The sequence below is a fragment of the Echeneis naucrates genome, chromosome 17, assembly GCF_900963305.1.
Source record: "Echeneis naucrates chromosome 17, fEcheNa1.1, whole genome shotgun sequence".
Taxonomy (NCBI): domain Eukaryota; kingdom Metazoa; phylum Chordata; class Actinopteri; order Carangiformes; family Echeneidae; genus Echeneis; species Echeneis naucrates.
This window is the reverse complement of record NC_042527.1, coordinates 17,797,438-17,819,361: the sequence shown is the minus strand read 5'-3', so window position 1 is coordinate 17,819,361 and position 21,924 is coordinate 17,797,438. Positions and strand designations below refer to the sequence as shown.

Here is a 21,924-nt window from a genome sequence, read left to right as displayed (position 1 = left end):
TGCTGATATTTCATCCCTCCATTCAGTTGTTGTTTTTTTTAATCTGGCATTATTTGCATTTTTTCTGATTAGATTCTGGAGATAAATTGTTGGACATAAATGTGAAGTTGAAACGAAACGAAAATGGGACGCAGCAGATCCAGGAATGGTGGATAGTCAACCAGACGGAGTTGGGGCCAATAAAGAGGAGACAAATATACAAGAAGGAAGAACTTCTGGAGCTCTACGTATTCAGCGACCAAGTCAGCCCGCCTAGTCTGGGCTTCCTGGCTGGATACGGGTAGGTGGTGACTGATGTTAGAAAACATAACAGAAAATATGATTTTGCTGTGTCTGCAAAATATGTTTACACTACATATGCCCTTCCCCCTCCATCACCTTGAGAAATAAGATGAGAAAGAATCTAAAGCTGAACACTTACCCTCCTCTCCTCTCCTCTGCAGGATCATGGGCCTGTACGCCTCGGTGGTTCTTGTCATTGGCAAGTTTGTGCGTGAGTTCTTCAGCGGGATCTCCCACACCATCATGTTCGAGGAGCTGCCCAACGTGGACCGGATCCTCAAGCTGTGCACCGACATCTTCCTGGTGCGAGAGACCGGGGAGCTGGACCTGGAGGAGGACATGTACGCCAAACTCATCTTCCTCTACCGCTCGCCAGAAACAATGATTAAGTGGACCCGGGAGAAAACAGAGTGAAACCCAGCAAAGGGGGACATCGAATACACGAAGGCGAGGCAAAGCTTTTCCTAAAGACGCTGGATGGGCGGTCTCTCTGTTGGAGCAAGTCTCTATTTCTGCCCATTTACCAGCTGAAGATGCTCAAAGCAGCCGAGGACCATGACTGTCCTCCTCGGCTGAGCTCTGTTGGCAGCGACACGGTGTCAGCTCCACACAAAAACCTTGTTCTTTTAGTTATCAGCTGGTATTTTTTACTCCAAAACAATAAAAACAAAAACAGGTTGCAGACATATTGGTAACAATTGAGCAAAAAAATTTGCCGGTGCTGTATTCATCTTGTAAAACCTGGCGCAGTTTGGCATCTGGTGGTTAAAATGAGCAGCTGGTGTTCAGTTGGGATAAAGGAATCTTTTTGGACTTTTTCCTCAGACATTAAAAGTCTTATTCCTGATTTTTACCCCTCTCCCTCGCCACTGCTCGTCATGCCTGTAAGATTTTCTCAACTGCACAGCAGGCAGAGAGAGGCTTGAACTTGTGACATTATTCCACTTCAAGGGCTTCCCACCAACAAATAAAGTGCACAACAATGACCACATGAGCACAATCTCCTATTTCCTCCAGCTGGAACACTTTGATCGTGGGACTGTGCAATATCAAGCTCTTGTGGACCCGAGTGAAAAGACCAGTTCTGGCCAGGACACGCGAACACAGCCCCACAGTTCTGTTGTTTGTTTGTTTGTGTTTTTTTTTTTCTTTTTTAAAATCAGAGGCAACATTGGGGCCTCTACACAGACACAATGCAGAAAACATTATCAGACAATCTTCAATTGCCTTATTTTGTTTGTATGAGAAGAAGTGAAACTCTTAACGACATATTTTTCTCAGGAAGAGCTGTTTCCACGGATATTAATTGTATGGGTTCTATGTTACCATATGTAGGCTTTGATGGAATTTAAAAGTGTATGGGATTGTAGAGAAGATGACAATTATTTAAATGGCATGAACTTTAATGTGGATATTGTTCAGGTGTTTGTTTACTGCACTGGGAGGCAGTCGGAAGTTGTATGAAGAAAGCAAATGTATCGCTGTGGACTGTTTTTTCCTCACACAGAATGAGATTAATTGCCAATCATCCATGTTCTAAATCACCCACAGGTTGGCTTGAGTCACAACCAGCAGAGGGCTGTTTCTGAATCAGGGTAGTAACGTGCATCAGCTGGTGGACTCATGCACATCACTTGTGAAGCGCTCGCTATGCAGCGCCTGCTGCTGTGCATCCAACCGTCAAGCTGAAAAAGACACACACACACACACAAAATAAAACAACCCCAATTCCTCACATGAAGGGCTGCAACATGAAGCCCTTTGGTCCAAACTATGCATTAGAGGACACTGTAGCATGAAAGAGAAACTTCATTATCAAATTTTCATTACATGTACATTCAAGTTTAAAGGGGAAGGATGTGTCACGGGGGGGGGGGGGGGGGGGGGGGGGGTGAAATGTGAAATAGTACCTGTATGTTAAGGTAATGTGGAATGACAGAGGTCCAGAGATGTGCAAATAAAACATTTGGAAAGGTGTGGAGTTTTTTTAAGACTGCTGTTTGAGTGAGTCAGCAGGTGCCTGTATCACAAAGCTGGGTTAACATACTTACCCAGACAATCGGTATCACCAACGCGTTAATTGAACCAAAAAGTTTTCCAATCTACATCAGTGGGTGTTCAACTAAAAGAGGCGGGGTTTGCTGTATCCGACCAATCACTGTAGAGAAGAGGCAAAAAGCAGCGCATTTCGTGATGGAGGAGCAAAGTATGATATACCGAAAATATGAGGAGTACAAATCCATCATTAAAAGAGTAACACAGGTGAAGACTCTGTCCCTGAGTAGATTACAGGGACAATGGTAATAATTCTCCACCACATCGGTCAGATTAATGTATGCTCCCCATAAATTTATGTTTCAGATTTTTTTATGGTTTATTTGACAATTTGAACCTCATTATTTCATGTTTAACCCCAGTGGAGCACAAATGACATGATAATCTGTGGTCAGTGGTTCTCCTATAATATCTTACAGGCTGTCTACGTATCTATGTTGTGGGCTATAACCAACAGCTGTACTTTTTACACTCTCTCTATAATGATTTGATAAAGTTTGTAGCTGACAGGAAAAAGACGGGTGGGCGGGTTACTACTCAGGATTAGAGTCCTGCAGAGGAGCAAACAAATAAATCATTCACATTTCATTTTCCTGTCATTCTTGTCCTGTAAATAATTCCATTTCAGCTGTCTGAGAGCTATTGTTCCCACATACCCGTCAGTTTGTTTGTTCATCAGCTGATCGGCTGCCCTTCAGAGGGAACAGCACAGCGGGACTTCCGCTAGCTAGCAAGCTAACGTTGGCTAGCATTACGAGGCAGCGCAGCGAAACTAGCCGGCTGTTGAAGCTGTCTGTCAACAACTCCGATAACAGCAGGAAAGGTTAATAAAAATTCTTACAGTATATAAAAAAAACTCACGGTTATTTCCGAAGACATGCGTATTGTTTACGAAACGTTATTGTTGTTTGCTAAGATAGGGAAAACAGGTACAGTTCGCAAAGCCTTGTGGGAGTTGGAGCCCGGATGTGCCGCACTGTGTCTCAGCCGTTGATGCGACCGGTGGAACCGGCTTGTGAACCTGCATGTTCCACGTCTCCAGGTAGAACCCGCACGTGTTCTCCACAGCAGGTCCAGAACAGTCGTCTTCTGGACAAACCCTCACAACACGATCCCGGTCCCGCGCGTGCGACCGCGAATGTAGTTTGATTCGTGACGTACATTCGAACGCGCTCGCTTGGAGAGTGCGACCGCGCGTGCGCGAGAGAAAATGCCTTTGATGTTCTGTGACGTACAGAGGACGAGTTAGTAAATAACGGTGGTCGCCCTCGAAGCGACAAACAGAAACGCTCGATGAGGAACTAGAGGAAGAACCCAAGCCTGAATCGTCACCTCCATTTTGACGCCAACTCAACTACCAGCGCTGCAATGGAATTATCCAGATCCGACGTCATCGTCACCTCCGAGGACATTCTGCCCCTGGTCCAAAAGTATTTGGACAAGTTGTCTGCTGTTCAGTGGAACTTAATAGCCGACGGAATTGAAGACTCAAACACCACAGCAATAATGGCTGACCTGCTCTCCGAAACCCTCCAGACGGTCTGCGCCATCATCCTAAGAGGAATCAAGCGAATAATCGAGGACAGCTTCCACCAGGAAAATCCCCCAACTGTGATCAACGAAGCCTTGGAGAATCTCGACACTCAGGTCGGAGAAACTCTCAACAGCTGCTTCGCTGTCGCTATGAATGTCCCCCAGGCCAGATGTGAAAGCGCCGAGCAGCTGACCAAGCTAATGGAGAAGGAGATTTCAGACAAGGTTGGTTCCATTGCTTCTGAGGCCATCAGTGACTCCACCTGGCCGTTGCAGCCCTCCATCTTTGTAAGGGGCTCTGTGTCTAAAACCGGGTGTCTCAGTCAGATGGTTTCTCACGCAACCAAATGTCTGCGAAAATGTTTGGACAAGCTGAAGTCTGAGTGTCTGGAGTGTCGGCAGCCGTTATCCCAGTATTCATCAAAAACCAGCTCAAACACACCCACCTACATGCTTGAAATCGACGAGCCAGATGTCTGCAAGTCTCCTTCAAGCATCACTTCCAAGATCTCCGTCCCCTCTGCCACCAAAGCCGTGTCTGAAACCCTCCTCAAATGGTCAGGTGCCACGCCAGAAATGACAGAAGAAGAGCCAAAGTCTCCCCTGTCTAACGTTCTTCTGGACGTTCAAGAGGTGGCATCTGAAATTGTGAGAGCTATAATTGAAGACCTGCATTATCTGAGTCCAGAAGATGCACCTGAGAGCTCCCAGAAAACCATCTCAGCATCAATATCCCATTTTAACATGAAGCCCGTCTTGAACAAGGTCAAAGAATTCTTCACCTCCCATCCTGAACCTTCAGTTGCCGACCAGACAGAGCATAAGCACAGATTTTTCAGGTTTGCCCAAATGCAATACAGAAAAATGATAAAAGAACTGAAGAGCAGGTGGCGTGAACAAGACAAAAACTTCCTGGTGAGTCTTAAGAATCCATCAGAGTCCTTGATTCTGGTAGACATTGAAGAGGAATGCCTGCTGCCAGGATCTGTTCCAGAATCTCCAGCGGTCACACCTGTTTCTCTCCGTCAACCAAGCAGGACCTCAGTGCGAAGCTCTGATTCAAGGAGTTCTCCAGTTAATTCAGCCACCATCAAAACCGACGTGGGCATCTTATACGATAACCTACTGTTCCTCACAGCAAAGTTTAGCAAGACATTGGAGGACATCAAAGCCAGTGGAGAGATCAAGAGGTTTTCAAAGGACCTAGTTGACAAACTGTACAAACACCTGATGGTCGGAAGGACGTATGAGATTCCTGAGGTTCCTAAGGACAAAAATCTTTCTGACTCGGTTATTCCAGCAGTAAGCAGGGACATTTACACCCTTGAAATGAACTTATCTCCAGAAGTGCTGTACTCTATGACAGAAGATGCTGTTGAGAAGTTCCTGCAGAATGTGCTGCTCTGGATGGAAAGGGAACTGACAGAAAAGACCAGCTTCAGTCATAAAGTGTCTGGTGCACTGAGCGACATCGAGGGCGTCATCACAGAGATTCTGTCTGCACCAGAAGAAGATGCCACCATCAAACCAGAGACCTCTGAAGCTACAGACCATCTGGCTGTGACGCCTTCAAGTTTAAAGCCAACTGCAGCTTCTTCTGAGGCTCCATCGTCTAATTCCACCAGTGACAAAGAGAACAGTCGTGAGTCAGCTCAGAGAATCTCTTCTGCCAAAGGCTCTGAACCTGCATTGGTTTGTGGCCCCAGTCCGGGTTCACAACTCAGAGAGCCAGACGAGGAGATCTTACCAGATCCTGCAAGGAGTGACCCCGCTATATCAGACAACACAACCAACATCTTCATGACAGCTCTTTTGCTGAGAAACCTCACTCAGTCACTAGCCATGAAGGGCGCCGAAGATTCCACAGAGGCTACTAAGATCGAGACCATCATCCAGCGTCTGGCACACTTGGCTCACGAAGAGCTTACAACCAGTGTCTCTCCTCTCCAGCAAACAAAGACGAAGATAATCAACCAGGGCATGATTAATGATCTTCAAAAGGAGTTCAGCTCTGCACATAACATCCTGGACGCTGCAATAGCAAAGAACTCTTCCTTAGACGATGCTTTTCTCAAGTATCTGGAGATTAATTTGAATGCCTGCCTCACTCCCCCCAAACCGAAAAAGTCCAAAGTCCGCAGGTTTTTCTCAGCTGTGAGGAAAGCTCTCGTGAGGCCCTTCACCTGCTGCATCAGGAATTAATTCCCACTGTGGACATCTTAACAACCAGATGTCCACAGTGGGAAAAAATTTGCACGGCAGCCCAGCGGACTTTCTGGGTTGCCGTGCCATTGGGTTTTCTCCGGGTGCTCCGGTTCTCCCAATCTTTTATCAACTTAAAAAAAAAAAAAAAAAAAGCTGTGAGGAACGCTTTCCTGAGGCCCCTCACTTCCTGCATCAGGAATTAATTCCCACTGTGGACATCTTAACAACCAGATGTTCACAGTGGGAAAAATTCTGGCACGGTAGCCCAGCGGACTTTCTGGGTTGCCGTGCCATTGGGTTTTCTCCGGGTGCTCCGGTTCTCCCAACTCTTTATCAACAGCAAAAAAAAAAAAAAGCTGTGAGGAACGCTTTCCTGAGGCACCTCACCTCCTGCATCAGGAATTAATTCCCACTGTAGACATCGTGGGAAACATTCTGGCACAGTAGCCCAGCTGACTTTCTGGGTTGCCGTGCCATTGGGTTTTCTCCGGGTGCTCCGGTTCTCCCAACTCTTTATCAACAGCAAAAAAAAAAAAAAGCTGTGAGGAACGCTTTCCTGAGGCACCTCACCTCCTGCATCAGGAATTAATTCCCACTGTAGACATCGTGGGAAACATTCTGGCACAGTAGCCCAGCTGACTTTCTGGGTTGCCGTGCCATTGGGTTTTCTCCGGGTGCTCCGGTTCTCCCAACTCTTTATCAACAGCAAAAAAAAAAAAAAAGCTGTGAGGAACGCTTTCCTGAGGCACCTCACCTCCTGCATCAGGAATTAATTCCCACTGTAGACATCGTGGGAAACATTCTGGCAAAGTAGCCCAGCTGACTTTCTGGGTTGCCGTGCCATTGGGTTTTCTCCGGGTGCTCCGGTTCTCCCAACTCTTTATCAACAGCAAAAAAAAAAAAAGCTGTGAGGAATGCTTTCCTGAGGCACCTCACCTCCTGCATCAGGAATTAATTCCCACTGTAGACATCGTGGGAAACATTCTGGCACAGTAGCCCAGCTGACTTTCTGGGTTGCCGTGCCATTGGGTTTTCTCCGGGTGCTCCGGTTCTCCCTCTTTATCAACAACAACAACACAAAAAAAAAAAAGCTGTGAGGAACGCTTTCCTGAGGCACCTCACCTCCACCAAGTCAAGTTAGCAACTTAAAAAAAAAAAAAAATTCAATAGTAGTAAAACAAATAAAAAAAGCAGCAACATATTTTCATTTTCTTCGTGTTTTCTTTGCAGTCAAGTTTACAAATTCAGATTTTAAAAAAATCTGTAGAATTTTAGAATGAATTCTACAGGATAAATTCTTGGTTATAATTAAGACCTGATTACATTATATGTGGAATAAAAAAAACCTAAAAAACCTAGTGTGATCATAAAGTAACCTTTTAAAATGTATTTTAATCAATAAAGGGATGTGAACATATTAAATAAAGGTCCAGGTCTTTTATAAGTACGTGGACCACGTGGTGGAGGCGGGTGAGATAACCTGATGTCATTCCACACTGTGTGTGTTTGTTGTTGCTGTTTTCTGCTGAGTTAGTGTTTCTAAATGGTGAAAGAGTTCATCTTCCCACAAGCACAACTTTAATCCAACTGTTTCGATTTCCAATCTAAATCTGTGGTCTGATCTGGTTCCGCCTGGACTCAGAGGAGAGGAAGGCGTTTGAGAACATCCTTTCCCCTCACCTGAAGTACTGGATCCCCATGGTCTGGTTCTTCAACCTGGCTCTAAAGGTTAACAGGAAGTACAGATCCAAGACAACACAGTCAAAAACACACAAAAAGATACACATAGGCGGTGTTCACTGCACACTCTGAGGATCGTTGGTCGGACTGATGGAATAACGAGACAGTTTGGTTCCATCAGTGTGACGCTCATAGAAGAACAGCTGACTTTTATCTATTTTATCCCTTCCCTTTGACAAACCAGTAAAAACTGGTGAAGTCGAGTATGATGCTCACATGGCCCAGTCAAATCAATTTTCTCACAACTGGTTTGCGCACAGAGCAGCTCAGTGGTTTTATTCTCACCCAAGGCTGCATTTACTCACATCCAGATTTGGTTTGGCTAACACATGGACGCATTGCGGTGTCATTCAGAATGAGAGAGGGGGAAACGCAAAAGTAGAACAAATGTGTGTGCATTAAATATCGTTTAACAGGGAGAGAGCATTAGCCTCGTCAAAGATAAATAGGTCTGGGGAAACGAGTCATTACATGTCTGTCAGGGGCTGCTTCGTTGCATACATTTACAGCTGCTGATGTGGAAACTGTCTGCTAACCCATTTATGTACAGAGACTGAAATGCCACACAATGGAAACTTTATTGATGCATGTGCAAAGTTTTGAGATATGCTTCTGAGGAACACACAAGATGTGGGCAACAAGACAAATTAAAAAAAATGTAAACAGTCTTTATAACTTTTAGAGGTATTGGAATACTTTTAATTGCCATCTAAATTATTTTTTCTCTCACATTTATAGTATAAATGAGAAGATCAATGACAATTACAGAAATTCAACTTTAAAAAGTAAAATAAATCACTACGTGGTCCCTTTTTTATGTTTTATTTGGTTTAAATTGAGGATTACACTATGGAAACTGTAATTAAGCCAGTCATGACAGTTAGGATTATTTTAAGGCGGATAACGCAAACCTCCCAGTAGATGCAGATGGTTACGAGCTGCGTCATCCATTATGAGTTTCCTCTTAATTTCTTGATTAAGCGCTTTACGTTCAAGACATTATGCAGTTTGTTTTTTTGTTTTTTTTAAGCAAGAACATTGAAGTCATCACAGCTCTGATTTGTGAAGAACCATTTCATTTTTCCAAACATGCATGAACAGGCTGACTGCATATTGTTCCAGAACTTTTTGACTGTAGCTCTTACTGAATAAATTAACTCAGTACAAATAAACATCTACACATTGAACAACTTATTAGACATTTCTTAAGTACTTCTGATTTTGATATACCCTTTCCACAAGCAATAAAAGCAAAATGTACAGCTTCACAGACGAGATATAATAGAACATTTACATACAACTGGCTTTCATACATTATTGAACATTAGAGATTGTTTTTTTTCCCTCATGAGACTGAGGATCCACCTCAAAACACAAATTAAAAAGGTTGTTTTAACGCAACTCTTATGCAACACCTTTTGGAACTGTTGGGATTTTGATATATATATTTGATAATTTTTTTTTCTTCTTTTTGCACAGTAAAGCTCAGAACAGTCGCCCATTTAGGCTCCAGAGCTGAGACGGTTTGCTGCGGTTTTTAACTCGTACACAGAGGGTGTAGTGCTGGAGCAGTAGATGAGAAGAGTCAGCTTGCTTGAGACTAACACAGCCCGCCCTCATAGTCATCCTCCTCCTCATCAGCAGCTGCTGGTGCCCCACTAGCACCACCCTGTGGAGCAGCTGCAGCCTTCTTCTTCTTTCCTCCTCCACCGGGTACCCTCAGGGAAATGGCCAGCTTGGCGTACTGTAAAGGAGTGGAGTAAAAAGTCATCAGCTCTCAGATTTAAAGAGAATCTGAGACAGTATTTCCACAGTCAGCTTCTCTCTGTGAGGTCCTAAGGAGGAATGAGTTTTCAGTTTTAAGGAGGCGTGCCTCAAACAGTGACCTGAACTATGAAGTAATTTACTTCCTAAAATTGTGCAAATACAGAGAACCACATGTATCTGTCACTGTATGACAGTGGTACTCACATCATTGTCCATGTACTTCAGTAAAGGTGAGTTGCACACCCTGTAGACCTGGTCTTCGTCCTGTTCGTCGTAGCCCTGCAGTAGTGTCTCCATGGCAACGCAATCCTCGCTTCCACTGTAGCCAGGCAGACTGGTAGAGATCAAGCAGCACTTCATGTAATGACCCTCAATGTCAACAGGCAAGTGTTACATTGTGAAGAGGTGTATGTCAGGAGTAAGAAAAGTTTCAAGGGAACCCTGTTTGTGCCCCAAATATCAGGTCTTGATATGATGATGGTCCTGGAACCTTTGCTCAATGAAACACCAGCACCCTCTAGATTAGCTGTTTATAAAATATACTTCAACTCTCGTACCTGTAACTTTCTCGGACACATTTATCAGCTGCTACGAAGTCCCCTCTGTGGAGATGAATCAGCACTTGGGCAGTTGTTTTCTAGAGAAAGAACAACACACCAACGTATGGTTCCAGTAAAATGTTTTGGTTTTTTTGGTCTTACTTGACACTTAATAACCCTTAAAGGATGGACCAATGCTGTCTGGTATCTGATCAGTCTCCCTCTTAAAAACTATAGCCAACAGCTGGCTGACACTTTTCCCTTTTTTCTATGATAGATGTGTTAAAAAAAAAAACAGCTACTGGGTATCCCACCTTGAAGCACATGGGGAAGTTCTCAATTTCCTTGTACATGTTCTTCTCTTTCTGCAAAGCAACTGCTGCTTCATCCAACCTGGTTACAAAGATGAAGACAAGGTGAGGTCCGAGGAGGAGCAAGTATGACACTACATAGTTATATACAGTTATATACAATCTTCATTTCTGAAAGAGAAACATGTAAAATATATAATATGCATACAAAAATGTGTAATAGTATTGGGGTGGCTTTGATCCAAGAATTTAAAGAATGGCCCTTTTTGGCTGGCTAATATTTAGAACTGAGTAAAAATATTTAAATGGTCAAGCTGGTTCTCAAAACTGTTTTTCAGGTTCTGGCCTCACTGAAGATTTCTAAATTTACTAGTATCAACTGCTAACTATTTTTTTTTTTTTTTTTCAAAAACCTGAACCACCAGTTTGGCAGCTCAACTGATTTATGCCCATCTCATCTTTGAATCCTTCACCTTTTTAACCTGACCAGAAGTCTGGAGGCTTTGCCCAGCAGCTCAACAGCTTGACGCAGGCGGTCCTCATTCTAAAGACAAACCAAAGATATATTAATTCAATTAAAATCTAATCAACAACAGTAAAATTATTTAGTTAATGTAAACAGCTCCTTGTTACCTCAAACACACCAGCTGCTTTCTGATACAGGTCCACAGCTTTCTCCAGGTTTATGGGCTCAATCAGTCTGAGGAGAAAAGTGTGTTTTAGTCTGAGGGAGTCTCATTCATCCATGATTAACAATGTGCCAACAGATTTTTAAAACATTCTTAAAACTGACAATGCAAATCCATAAAACATAATGGATGTCTCAAACTGTATTGGCTGCTTGGAATTTTATTATCTGAGGTATTTAAGTTTGATATAAAGCCTAAAGTGTGAAATATAAGATCATGTACTTTCCAGCCCTGTCCAGAGCCATCGCAGCAGTGTCAGGGGTCCCGTTCTCCATGTACATCATACAGGCTTTCTCTATGTACTGGATGGCCTCTGGCATCTTCTTTTGCTCCTGTCACAGTGGAGACACGATAAAGTTAAATCTCTGCTGCAGACACATCCCCTGCATCCATTTACCTGGTGTTAACGACATCACTATGGCTACACTCACCTTCATCATCATACCTGCCTGTTCAATGGCCCTGAGGAAGAGGAAGGGGCATTAAGAAGAAGTGCTCATTTCTGTATTTGTTGTTAACACAATATTAGGAATACTTACTTTGCAGCATGAAAAAGCCTGGAGGATAAGTTAGGGAAAAGAAATCAGACGCATGCAACAGTAAGATGTTATGGGACAGAGGAGGGACCACAGAGAGGATACGTCTTGTTTTCTGTGTGATATTCAGCTTCTTTCAGGTAGGCATCTTTTGCCTGCTCGTACTGCTTGGCATTCTTGAAGCACACAGCTAGAAATCAAAACAAAGGCAGTTGGTAAATCGGTAAACTATGTTATCTGTTAAATAATAAAGGCCAATATTCATCTGGATTACCTGCTTTGGCGTATTCTGATGCAGCACTGTCATAATCAGGCTTCCACTTTGTCAGACTCGTCTTTAAGCTACAAAAGCAATGAATGTTTATTATTCACAAAGAGGCTGGAGCTGACACAATCGGCTATATTACAAGACAAAGTCAGAGGCTAGTGTGCTGTCTCTGTCGCATAACCTTTCCTGTTTGGAGATGCCTCAGTGGCCTTACAGCCAGCTAACATCAGGGCTCAAACCCGCCGCTTTTCGGGGCGGCTTCGTCGAAACTCACCATTTTTCCGCTTTAGCTATGTGTTCGTGAGCTTCGTTTATCTTCTGGGCAGCCATTCTGTCGCAGGAAGGGACCGGACAAAATAAATTTCTACTCGATAAATCGCCCTGGAAGCTGCTGCCTCGGTGTTTGGATTAATGGGAGCTCCTCCTCAGGGGCTACGTCACACGATGGCGCAGGCTACGGCGGCCGCCGAGGACAAAAATCAACTGCGAAGCAGATTTTTTTTTTTTTAAGAAAGAAAAACCTAAGGTAGGAGGAGGCTGTGTTACCAATCCCCCAAATGTAAAAAAAAAAAAAAAATAGCATATATAGAGCTCATTTTAAAGATTTCATTATCATCCTTAAAATTCAATGGCACCCTTCTGTTGTAAGTCAACCTGTGCTGTGTATTTTACTGTCATGTGTCCCTGTCTTGCAGTTGTACAATATGAAATGTTATGGGAATCATTTGGAATCAGCAAATCTTATTATGAATATTTAAGGTTTTGTTATAGCAATTAATTTCACAAGACTTAAAGTTTCAGGCCAATTAGAATTCATTGCAAAGATGTGAAAAGACATTTCTAGTGGTCGTGTGTTGTTTGAGAGTAAATGTTACCCCGATGGTAACAGTATGAAGAGAAATGTGATGTAGATGTACAAGTTAAGATGATTTTTACATTCCTATCACAGCTGAATAGACTGCTGAGGAATGATGTGTCTGAGGCTGCTCCTCAGGCTCTATAAGCTTCAATTTGGGACCTGCCCTCTTCAGCCGTATTGGCCAGAGGACCAACCGTTGATCAGCTGGGGCTGTAAGGGTTGCTTTTTAGGCCCTAGCTTCTCTGATGCTTTTATTAAATGCTTCTTGTCTGGGCATTAAAACTTTTAATTGATCCAAGAATCTGGCTCCTTGAGCTCATAATTTAACTTCCTGTTCCTCTCCTTCTTTATGTATTATATTTACAATGTTGTATTTGGACATTTTCTCACATCAAACCTCAAAGTATGTAAGCAGAATTTAAACTTGATACGCACTGATGTGGTGGCAGAAATAGATTGACATCCTTTGACATTAGTGTTTTTACTGGGCTCATCTTCTTACTAAGCTGCAGTGATGTCCAGATGCACTGTGTTTCATGGTTTTAGTCAAATAATAAACATTTAACTGTCTGGTCAATAAAAACCATGACTGACAAACTTTTATTTTGGGTGATGTTTTCAGCGGAAGCGGAAATGTCTCAGAACGTGGTCGGTGACGTCACGGCGGCTCCGGCGTCTAATGGCCGAACGACAACAACCGACGGCGGGCGACAAACTTTTAGCAAACTTCCACAAAAACGGCAGAAAGTCGGAAACGGAACGTTGATTGGATTGTAACAAGTGTTTATTTATTGTTCGGGCTTCTTTTCTTTTTGTCACCAATGAGGAGTTACTGATGGATCACAGATATGACATACCGCGGAGGGCCGCCGGTGGTGCCGGCGGGGGCTCCGCCAATTCGTCGCCCGCTATGGGGACTCAGTCGCGCCGCAGGAAGATGCCGCCCAGACCCGCTGATTTTAAACTTCAAATTATCATCATCGGCTCCCGGGGTGTTGGTAAAACCAGCCTCATGGAGAGATACACGGACGACACTTTCTGCGAAGCCTGCAAGTCGACAGTAGGTGAGGACGGGAAGTGTTTGGGTCAACTTTTATATTGACACACACAGCGGGGGGGCTCCGTCTACTTGCTGGACGGGAGAAATGTGAAGCACCGAAGTGTGGGCCTTGTGGATCACCATGCCTTGTGTTTTACTGTGTGATGGGACTGAACTGATGTTACAATGCCTCCTGTGGCTGGCTAATTTTAGCTAACTGCAACAACAACAACGTTCAAGCCAACACTTGGCTGTGTTGATGTCAAGTGTTTTCCACCTCCACACCACAAACACACGTACAGAAATAATTTATTGTTGTAAAGATGGAGAGGAACATTTGCACAAATATAAAGCTAAACAAGAAATTCAGCATTTTTTTTGTATATATAGATATCAGTAATTCCTGGAAAAATAAAAGTTTCATTAGTCTTTGAAGCAGTTTAATAGGAATTGGTTGCAAGCGTGTTTGTGCCCTGAAAGGAGGACTCTTCGTTACACCATCTACTTCTTTTTGTTTGTATACATAAATGTTTCTGAGGCGAAATCAGTATCTGAAGCTGACATCGACAAATACCTAGAAAATCCTGTAATATCAAGGTTTAAACAACAGATGAAAAAAATGCCTTGACATATTTTATATAGAGGCCATAAAAGCTTTAACTATTTCAATTGTTACAAAATTTATAGATGAGCCAAAAGGCTTAAATTGTATGTTTGAGTGCTTGGAACACTTTGCATCTCGCACTGTCAGGAGGAGAGTTGGGAACTTGTATAGCATGGATCTGCGGCTGCTTAGTAATAGTGTATTTTAATTTACTACTGGTGACCCATGTTGTTGTAATTAGAGCAGAGTGTAGTTGTCCTGATCAAATTCCATTTCTGAGAAGCTACTTTCAAGTTTCAACTTGGTAGAACTAACACATAGTCATATTTTTCCATCACTATAAAACATAATAGCCTAATTGATCTGGTGGAGTGGTATCTTAAATTATTGAATATGAGATGTTGTAAAACTTATAGATGCTACCGAACTATAATGCATTAGGTCTGTTTATATTGGGTAAGTGGTCCTGTGACCAATTCAGCAGCCAGCCATAGTGTCCAATCCTAAAATAGTTGCATGCAGACAGCTGCTATGGCAGAGCTCCATTTTGTGCCCTGTCATTCCTGTGACACAGCTCGCAGGTTGTGTTACGCAACCGCCAACATTATACTCCTTTGATCACAGAGGGGGATAGTTTGACAGTCACTAAAAGTTTCTCTGAAAACCTTGTTTTGTAATTTCCTTGTTTAAATAGTGCATTGCTTTCATCACGCACAGCTTTTTAAAAGGATGAAACAAGTATGAGTAACTTTCCTCATATTGTTCAGCAGCTATCAAAACAAGGAAACCTAAGACAAATAGAAAAGTTCCTTCTTTCCATTCAAAGGCTTGAATCTGGCTAAAGAAGTCTTTTTTACATACATTTTGACTTAAACTCATATGGTAACTGAGATTGTGACAAAATAACACTAGAAATGCTGGTACGCATACATTTTTTCACATTTGTCTTTGCTTCCCCCCTCACAGGAGTTGACTTCAAAATCAAGACTGTTGAGCTGAGAGGGAAGAAGATCAGATTACAGATATGGTGAGTAATTGTGCAAGCGCCTCCAGTTCCTTTACTCCTCTACATTGAGCATTTCCTCTGTCTGTCCTCTCATGTTGCAAACTGCTCTATCAACAACAACAACAAAAAAAGACAGTGCTGACTTAGAAGGAGCATCTCTGTGTAGTAGGTGAGGCATGTGTGAAAGGAAAGACATTTACTATTTCTATAATGATAAAATCTACTAAATTTATAGAAGATGCATGTTTCGCGTTTTTAAAAATCTGAAAAACATGAAGCTATCACAGAAATGAACTACTAGCAATAAAGGTCTTTATCCGGAGCATGCATGTTGCACCAGTGCACCAGCACCATATGGGATCAAACTGGTCACGCACACCCATGTTGTTGTCAAAACATAAACTGATATAATCTTTGTGATGAGTCATGATGTACATTCTACCATCACATGTACTAGCATCTGTGGCATTTGAAATAACACATGGACACACCTGCAGTATTAAGTGTTTTAGTTGAAAATCAATTGTAACACCCTTCACTGATGCTAAAAATTATTTCATTCATTTATTAACAGGTCTCTCTTGAAGTTTCCTTTGAGCAATACTAATAACTCTAATACAGTGTCAGATGATTTATTTAAGTGTCAGCTGAATGCACAGCAGCTGGTCACTGGAGACGTGCAGAGTCATTGTTGCTCAATAATCAGACTGAGCTGCCTTTTTGTCTCACTTCGTTATTTTGATAAAATTATTTAAACTGCAAAAAAAAAACTTCCATAAATCAGGCTTGTACTTTTACCCAAAGAGACCATCAGTGAGACGGATGATGTTATTTAATATGTCTGGGCCTCTATTTGTGTCTTGTGACTTTACTTAGGCTTTAATTAGATTTTGAAAACATAAAAAATTTGCAGAGTTGTTGTCCAATGATTGTAAAAAGTTGCGAAAGCTTGTTGATGCCTTTGTGTGAGTGTTGGGCTAAAATGTGGGAACACGGTTGCTTTTTTGACTAATACGTCTGACTTTTTCACTAACACCTCGTCCATCCTCCCACCTCCTCATCACGTCTGCCGCTCACCATTTTGTTTCCCGCTCCTCTGTCCTCGACCTGTCCGATCAGGAAGGCCGGCCTCACTGTGTCTTGTCTCTCATGTCGAACTGCTCGCACCAAGCTCCATCACTGCCACGTCCGGCCTTACCTAACCCTGCCATTGTGCTGCTGTGTTTCTGTCCGCTCCCCTGCTCATAAGCCTGACTGTGACTCACAGGGGGAACAGGGAGAGACTAGCTGGCTGAAGGTACAGTAACACTGCACTGTGAGAGGAGCTCAAACTGCTTGTCATGCTGCTGCCCCAGCCTCGAATGGAGCTGAATCATAATGCCACCTCAAAAATAATCTACACATATAATTGACATGATTTTTGTTTTTATGGATATTTTTTAATGAAAAATAAATTCACATAAAAAAAAAATCACATTCAGTTTGAGTAAATTGAATTTGAAGTGTCTAATCCTTTGATCAGCCTGTTTATTAAAGCTAACATCTTTATCATTTATAGACAGAAAATGTTTGCTAAATATTTTACAACACACTGATGTAGCTTTAATTGGTGTTTCCAAAACTCGATGGTAGATATCTGCTTTCCTTAGATTTGAGGCAACAGTCTTCAGATTGTAGCTAGATAGAAATAATGTTGATGTAGATGCTCATTAAGAGATTAAAAGCGAATGACGTGAAGACATTTTAAATCAAATCAGTTTTGAATACTGAAATCATAATAGTTTATATCTAGCTAGAAGTTTGATTTTTGAATAGATATTCAAGTTCACAAATGAAATTTATTTTTAAATTTTATTATTTATTTTTTTTACCATGACCAAATCAAATCTGTCAATCCCTGTTTTTGTTTTCTGAAATCATTCGAGGCACTCCTCTGCTGTAACTGTTGAATCACATTGGGTTTACTTTCTTTCATCCAGGGACACTGCTGGCCAGGAGAGGTTCAACAGCATCACATCAGCCTACTACAGAGGTGCTAAGGGAATAGTGCTAGTGTACGATATCACAAAACAGGAGACTTTTGATGACCTTCCCAAATGGATGAAAATGATAGACAAGGTAAATAACCGCTTTCGACAGATACTTTTTTTAACTTTGTCTCAAAAGATGACGTATCCCTTTCTTTGTTGTCCTTGGACCTCTTCCTCTGGTTGTTATTCAGCTGTATAAAACAGCTCCAGTTTCTTCTGTGCAATTAGGGAAACAATTCCTCAATTTCATCCAGCAATAATGTTTACATAAAAATTCATCAGCAGCAACACAGTCAGCAGCACCTGATATTCACACTTCAGCTCCACCTTTGTCTTTCAGCTTATTAGCACTGGCAGGAGATAAATGAGCTGGGGTTGTTTTTTTTTCTTAGGGTGTTGCTCTACAGAGACTCTCTTCCGTTGCAGACTGGCTGATATTGTATTTCTGGTGCTGTAACTTTCACACGTGAGGGTTTGAGAACAACTGTGAACATGATGTGAAATCTGAACTCCTGCAACATTTTACTGTTGGAAAGTAGACTTGACTCTTATGAGAAATTTAAATTTAATTTACATTTTCTTTATCAGTTGGCATGTTCTGACATGTATAATCTGGAAATTCTGTTGGCTGAATTGATTAATTTTAAACGTTGTAGTACGTGTGATGAGCCCTGACCAGTCCCACCACTACATCATGTCTACAACTTAAAAAAAATGTCCAAGAGTCTGAAAATGAGTTGTAATACTGCATGAAATTGTTAGCAAATGTAGAAAATGTGCCATTTTTGTGATGCTCCACTTCAGTTGCTGCACCATATGGACAGTTTGTATGGTGAGAGTACACTGAACAGATTTCATTGCAGTCATCTGATATGAGTATGAAATGTGAGGGTGATGATTTCCTCTGCTCTGTTTTGTCTCAGTATGCTTCGGAGGAAGCAGAGCTTCTCTTGGTCGGGAACAAGCTGGACTGTGAGACAGATCGTATCATCTCCAGACAGCAGGGAGAGAGGGTAGGTTCAACAGGCAGCTGCACCTTTCACCATATCACAGAACCATATCTTTGTTTTTTTATACATTTGAACATATCTAAATGCAGTGCTGTGTCACTTGAGGTGTAGTTCAGGTATGTCCTGTCTCAGTTTTGGAAGCACCGAGTCCATGTCTACAGCACAATCTACTTTTTTTAATGAAACTAGATGAAACAACAATTTTAATACGAAGAAGCTGTGGCTGGACTAATTTTGGATCAACATATCCTCTTATTCAGGGCTTTAATTTTTGCTGTTGTGCAGTTGTACCTTGCTGACTCTGACCTAATTTCACACTTAATTGTTTTACAGTTTGCCTCTCGGGTAAGTGGAATGCGCTTCTGCGAAGCAAGCGCCAAGGATAACTTTAATGTGGATGAGATCTTCCTGAAGCTTGTGGATGATATTCTTAGCAAGGTTGGTGTGCCAGAATTTTATATTTCTCCTTCAGAAATCAGCTTAGAAATTCCATTGAATGTCTGCTCTGTCCTGCATTGTTCAGTCATTTACTTTAACTTCATACAATCTGTGTTGATGTCACATAGATTAAACGCTGCCAAGACTTTAACCCTTTTTTCTGTTATTAAATTTTCAACAAGAGGTATTTAGTTACCATACCTGTCCTAATTTAGGAAAGACGAACTAATTAATACACCTGGCTAATGATATGCATCTCCTCTGTGACACTGAGAGCCTTAAACATGCCTTTGAACACCTATTTTAACTTTCTGAAAATGATGGGTCATTTAGAGATCTGGATCTCTAAATGTCTAAATTGACATTTCTGGGTGGGTTCTAATGCCATAACACCACCACAGTCCAGAAGAAAGTTGTCATGGTACAGATGCATGATGTAAAACAAAGTAAAATGGGGGCACAGAATATTTATATTGTTAGTTAATTCACTGTTGCAAAAAAAATACTGTACACATTCAATGCAAAATTTTCCAATCGCTCCAATGGTTAGTGGAAGATTTTATCACAACTTTTTAAGTTCCTCTATTAACCCAGTTGTTATTCTTCCTTCATGAACGAGCAGATGCCTCTGGAGGTCCCCAACAAGGAGCTTTCCAACAGTGTCCTGTCTCTGCAGCCCGAACCGGAAGTGCCTCCGGAGTTGCCTCCTCCTCGCATGCGCTGTTGCTGAGAATCCAAGTGGTCCCCAATCCAACACACACACACACACACACACACACACACACACACATTACACCATTGTACACACACTTTACACATGCAGAGCATCAATATGGCCACCAAGGGGCAGGATACAGCAGCAGTTTGGAAACATTGCTGCTTGTTCAAATGCACAGACTCTATTTAACTACCAGTATTATCTCCTCCTGTCTCTTCTCCTGTTTTGTAACTGTACACAACGGCATGTGCCACACTAACATTTAGGCCTGGCGAATCACCCACTTCCTACCACCTTTCTGTCTACACTTGACCCAGACTACCTCATTCCTCAGACCGTTAGACTAGCCGTGCCTCACTGGTGCCTTCAAGGTAGAGAGCCCTCTGGTAACAGTTGCACATTTCTTATGGAGAGGGATTACTGAGGGCCTTACAACCCGGTCTCTTCCTTTTCCTGTTTGTCATCGTGCGCCCCTTTTTTAAATGATCTGAGTTGACCTGATGGTCTGTTATCTGCATGTTTGAGTTCATAAAAGGGATAACAATATTTCCCGTCTCTTCAGCTTAGTTTAAACTCTGGGTCTGGTACAGTGGTTTTATTTTCTTCGGTGTTCTTACCAAGTGATGAGTTGACTTGAGGTAAACAAAAGCACATGATGTAGATATTGTGTGTTGCTGTAATGACTGGACAAGGTGCAGATTTTTGTGGCCAGCAGAAGGTGGTTTTGTGGTGGTGTTCATATCAGTTTGTATTCCTTTGCCTTAAAGTATGAAAGTGGCTGGAACGGATCGTTACACATTTGTATAAATTGTAATATTTTGCACTACAATCCATCTTAATTAGTTTAAACTGACATGCAGTGAGATAAAAGCACTCGACTTGTAGTTAAGCACTAATTAAAAAAATCTACATTGCCGCAGTAGTGGCCGCTCTTCCACATCCTGTTCAAGTGGGCTTGGCAGATGCAAGGAGAGATGGGTAATGTAGTCTTTTGGGGGGGGGGGGGGGTTGGAGTTCTTCACAGGGACATTTTCCATGTGTACCAGCTTTTTAGAGGGAGTAAAGATAAGAAGCTACACAGATGTAGTTTCAGCCTTTTGTTTTAACGTTTCTAAGTGTTTTGTTTTGACATCTTTCCTTTGAGTTCAAATACAGTAAAGAGAGGAATGTGTGAGTCTCCAGATATGGCAAAGTAAGGATTGTGTAGTATTTGAATGACTCAGGAAACTGTTTGGCTTATTTTGTCAGACTTTTGATCACAGACTTGGTTTGAGTTTCGTTTCAAATAAATATTGATTGACCTTTATAGAAATCCTGCTTGAAAGGGAGGTTTGTGTTTCATAGAGGAGGTTAGCCGCTTTCACATTGTCTTATGGACCAGAATGAAGCTTCTGTACATTTTCAAAAACACAAGACCATACATGTTCAGCCTTCCTTTGTCCATAGACATTTTAACCTCTTCCATCCTCGTTGTGTAATTAACACGGCAGGAAAAAATCTAATCTTTCAGTTTTGTTGTCACATGTTGAAAGTAAATGAGTCTGAGGACTGAGGGAAGGACTAAAGTAGAATTAATCAAATTCACTTCTAGTAGGATCATTTTAATTTTCTGCTGACGTTTTATGTTCGGGCACATCATGTATTTCTAACGAATGAATCGTTCCATACCAAGAGAAAATGTTGATGAGGGACTTTTACCGTTAACAGTCCGTTAACAGTCGCTGACATCTGAGCACCACGACCTTTACAAATCATCTCCAGTTTAGCAATTTGATCACTTGTATTTTTTGAAATGGCAAGCTGTTGCCATTTCTTCAAACATTGCTTCTTCTTTTTTTTCAATGACACCTTTCATCTCCCCCTCCCTGACTTCCCCCTCCTAACTTTTAGCATTTGCAACTAACCCTGCAGGCTTTGTTTTAACGACTAAGCCTTATACTAAATGTTTTAAATATACCTTTTTAAAAAAATGTGTTTATTTGAAATGTGTATCCTTTAAGATGGAAGACTGTACTTTGTATTAAACCTGTTTAAAGTCTTTTTGGAAGTTTTGGCGTGCTCAAAGCAGATTTGTGGTATTTATAACTTGTGGCATTCTTGAACTAATGAAATGCAATTAAAGATATCTATATTTATTACCATATTATGGTTTTGATTTAAACATTTAACTGTGTGCGTGTCATGAATATGTGGAGTTGTGTTTTTTCTTACACCAACATTATTTGAAAGTGTTTTGGGTTTGTTTTTTTTTTTTTTCCTCTCTCTTCAAAGGAGGTTGGGATTTCTGGAGTGGGG

The 21,924-nt window shown here is 41.8% G+C and overlaps 3 protein-coding genes across 3 annotated transcripts in view; 2 read left to right on the top strand and 1 right to left on the bottom strand.

Moving 5' to 3' along the window:
• The window catches only part of piezo2b (piezo-type mechanosensitive ion channel component 2b), a 65,951-nt gene extending 63,804 nt beyond the window's left edge, over positions 1–2,147 (top strand). Inside the window, exons 53-54 of the mRNA XM_029524526.1 lie at positions 73–280; positions 444–2,147. Coding sequence (XP_029380386.1) covers positions 73–280; positions 444–696 — 461 coding nt within the window. The 3' untranslated portion in view covers positions 697–2,147. The remainder of the gene's footprint in view (positions 1–72; positions 281–443) is intronic.
• A 6,240-nt stretch (positions 2,148–8,387) lies between these two features.
• On the bottom strand, positions 8,388–12,348 carry napgb (N-ethylmaleimide-sensitive factor attachment protein, gamma b). The gene is made up of 12 exons (XM_029525191.1): positions 12,200–12,348; positions 11,932–11,999; positions 11,763–11,847; positions 11,661–11,678; positions 11,553–11,583; positions 11,344–11,453; positions 11,066–11,132; positions 10,906–10,976; positions 10,436–10,514; positions 10,140–10,219; positions 9,787–9,916; positions 8,388–9,559 (listed from the first exon to the last, which is right to left on the bottom strand). Exons 1-12 carry the CDS (start codon positions 12,253–12,255, stop codon positions 9,416–9,418), a joined length of 939 nt encoding a protein of 312 aa, XP_029381051.1. The 5' UTR covers positions 12,256–12,348; the 3' UTR covers positions 8,388–9,415.
• Positions 12,349–13,452: 1,104 nt separating this feature from the next.
• On the top strand, positions 13,453–21,772 carry rab12 (RAB12, member RAS oncogene family). The gene is made up of 6 exons (XM_029524660.1): positions 13,453–13,848; positions 15,394–15,454; positions 17,413–17,551; positions 18,387–18,476; positions 18,807–18,911; positions 19,534–21,772. Exons 1-6 carry the CDS (start codon positions 13,620–13,622, stop codon positions 19,639–19,641), a joined length of 732 nt encoding a protein of 243 aa, XP_029380520.1. The 5' UTR covers positions 13,453–13,619; the 3' UTR covers positions 19,642–21,772.
• The last annotated feature ends 152 nt before the right edge of the window (positions 21,773–21,924 follow it).

What these genes read in the sequence shown, in the direction of transcription:
- napgb (XM_029525191.1), bottom strand. Translation starts at nt 12,255, where the DNA reads ATGGCTGCCCAGAAGATAAACGAAGCTCACGAACACATAGCTAAAGCG. An exon ending in ATCAGAATACGCCAAAGCAG is followed by an intron (nt 11,848 to 11,931) that starts GTAATCCAGATG and finishes TTTGATTTCTAG; the next exon opens with CTGTGTGCTTCAAGAATGCC. An exon ending in AAGCAGCTGGTGTGTTTGAG is followed by an intron (nt 10,977 to 11,065) that starts GTAACAAGGAGC and finishes GTTTGTCTTTAG; the next exon opens with AATGAGGACCGCCTGCGTCA.
- rab12 (XM_029524660.1), top strand. Translation starts at nt 13,620, where the DNA reads ATGGATCACAGATATGACATACCGCGGAGGGCCGCCGGTGGTGCCGGC. An exon ending in GGATGAAAATGATAGACAAG is followed by an intron (nt 17,552 to 18,386) that starts GTAAATAACCGC and finishes GTTTTGTCTCAG; the next exon opens with TATGCTTCGGAGGAAGCAGA. An exon ending in CCAGACAGCAGGGAGAGAGG is followed by an intron (nt 18,477 to 18,806) that starts GTAGGTTCAACA and finishes ATTGTTTTACAG; the next exon opens with TTTGCCTCTCGGGTAAGTGG.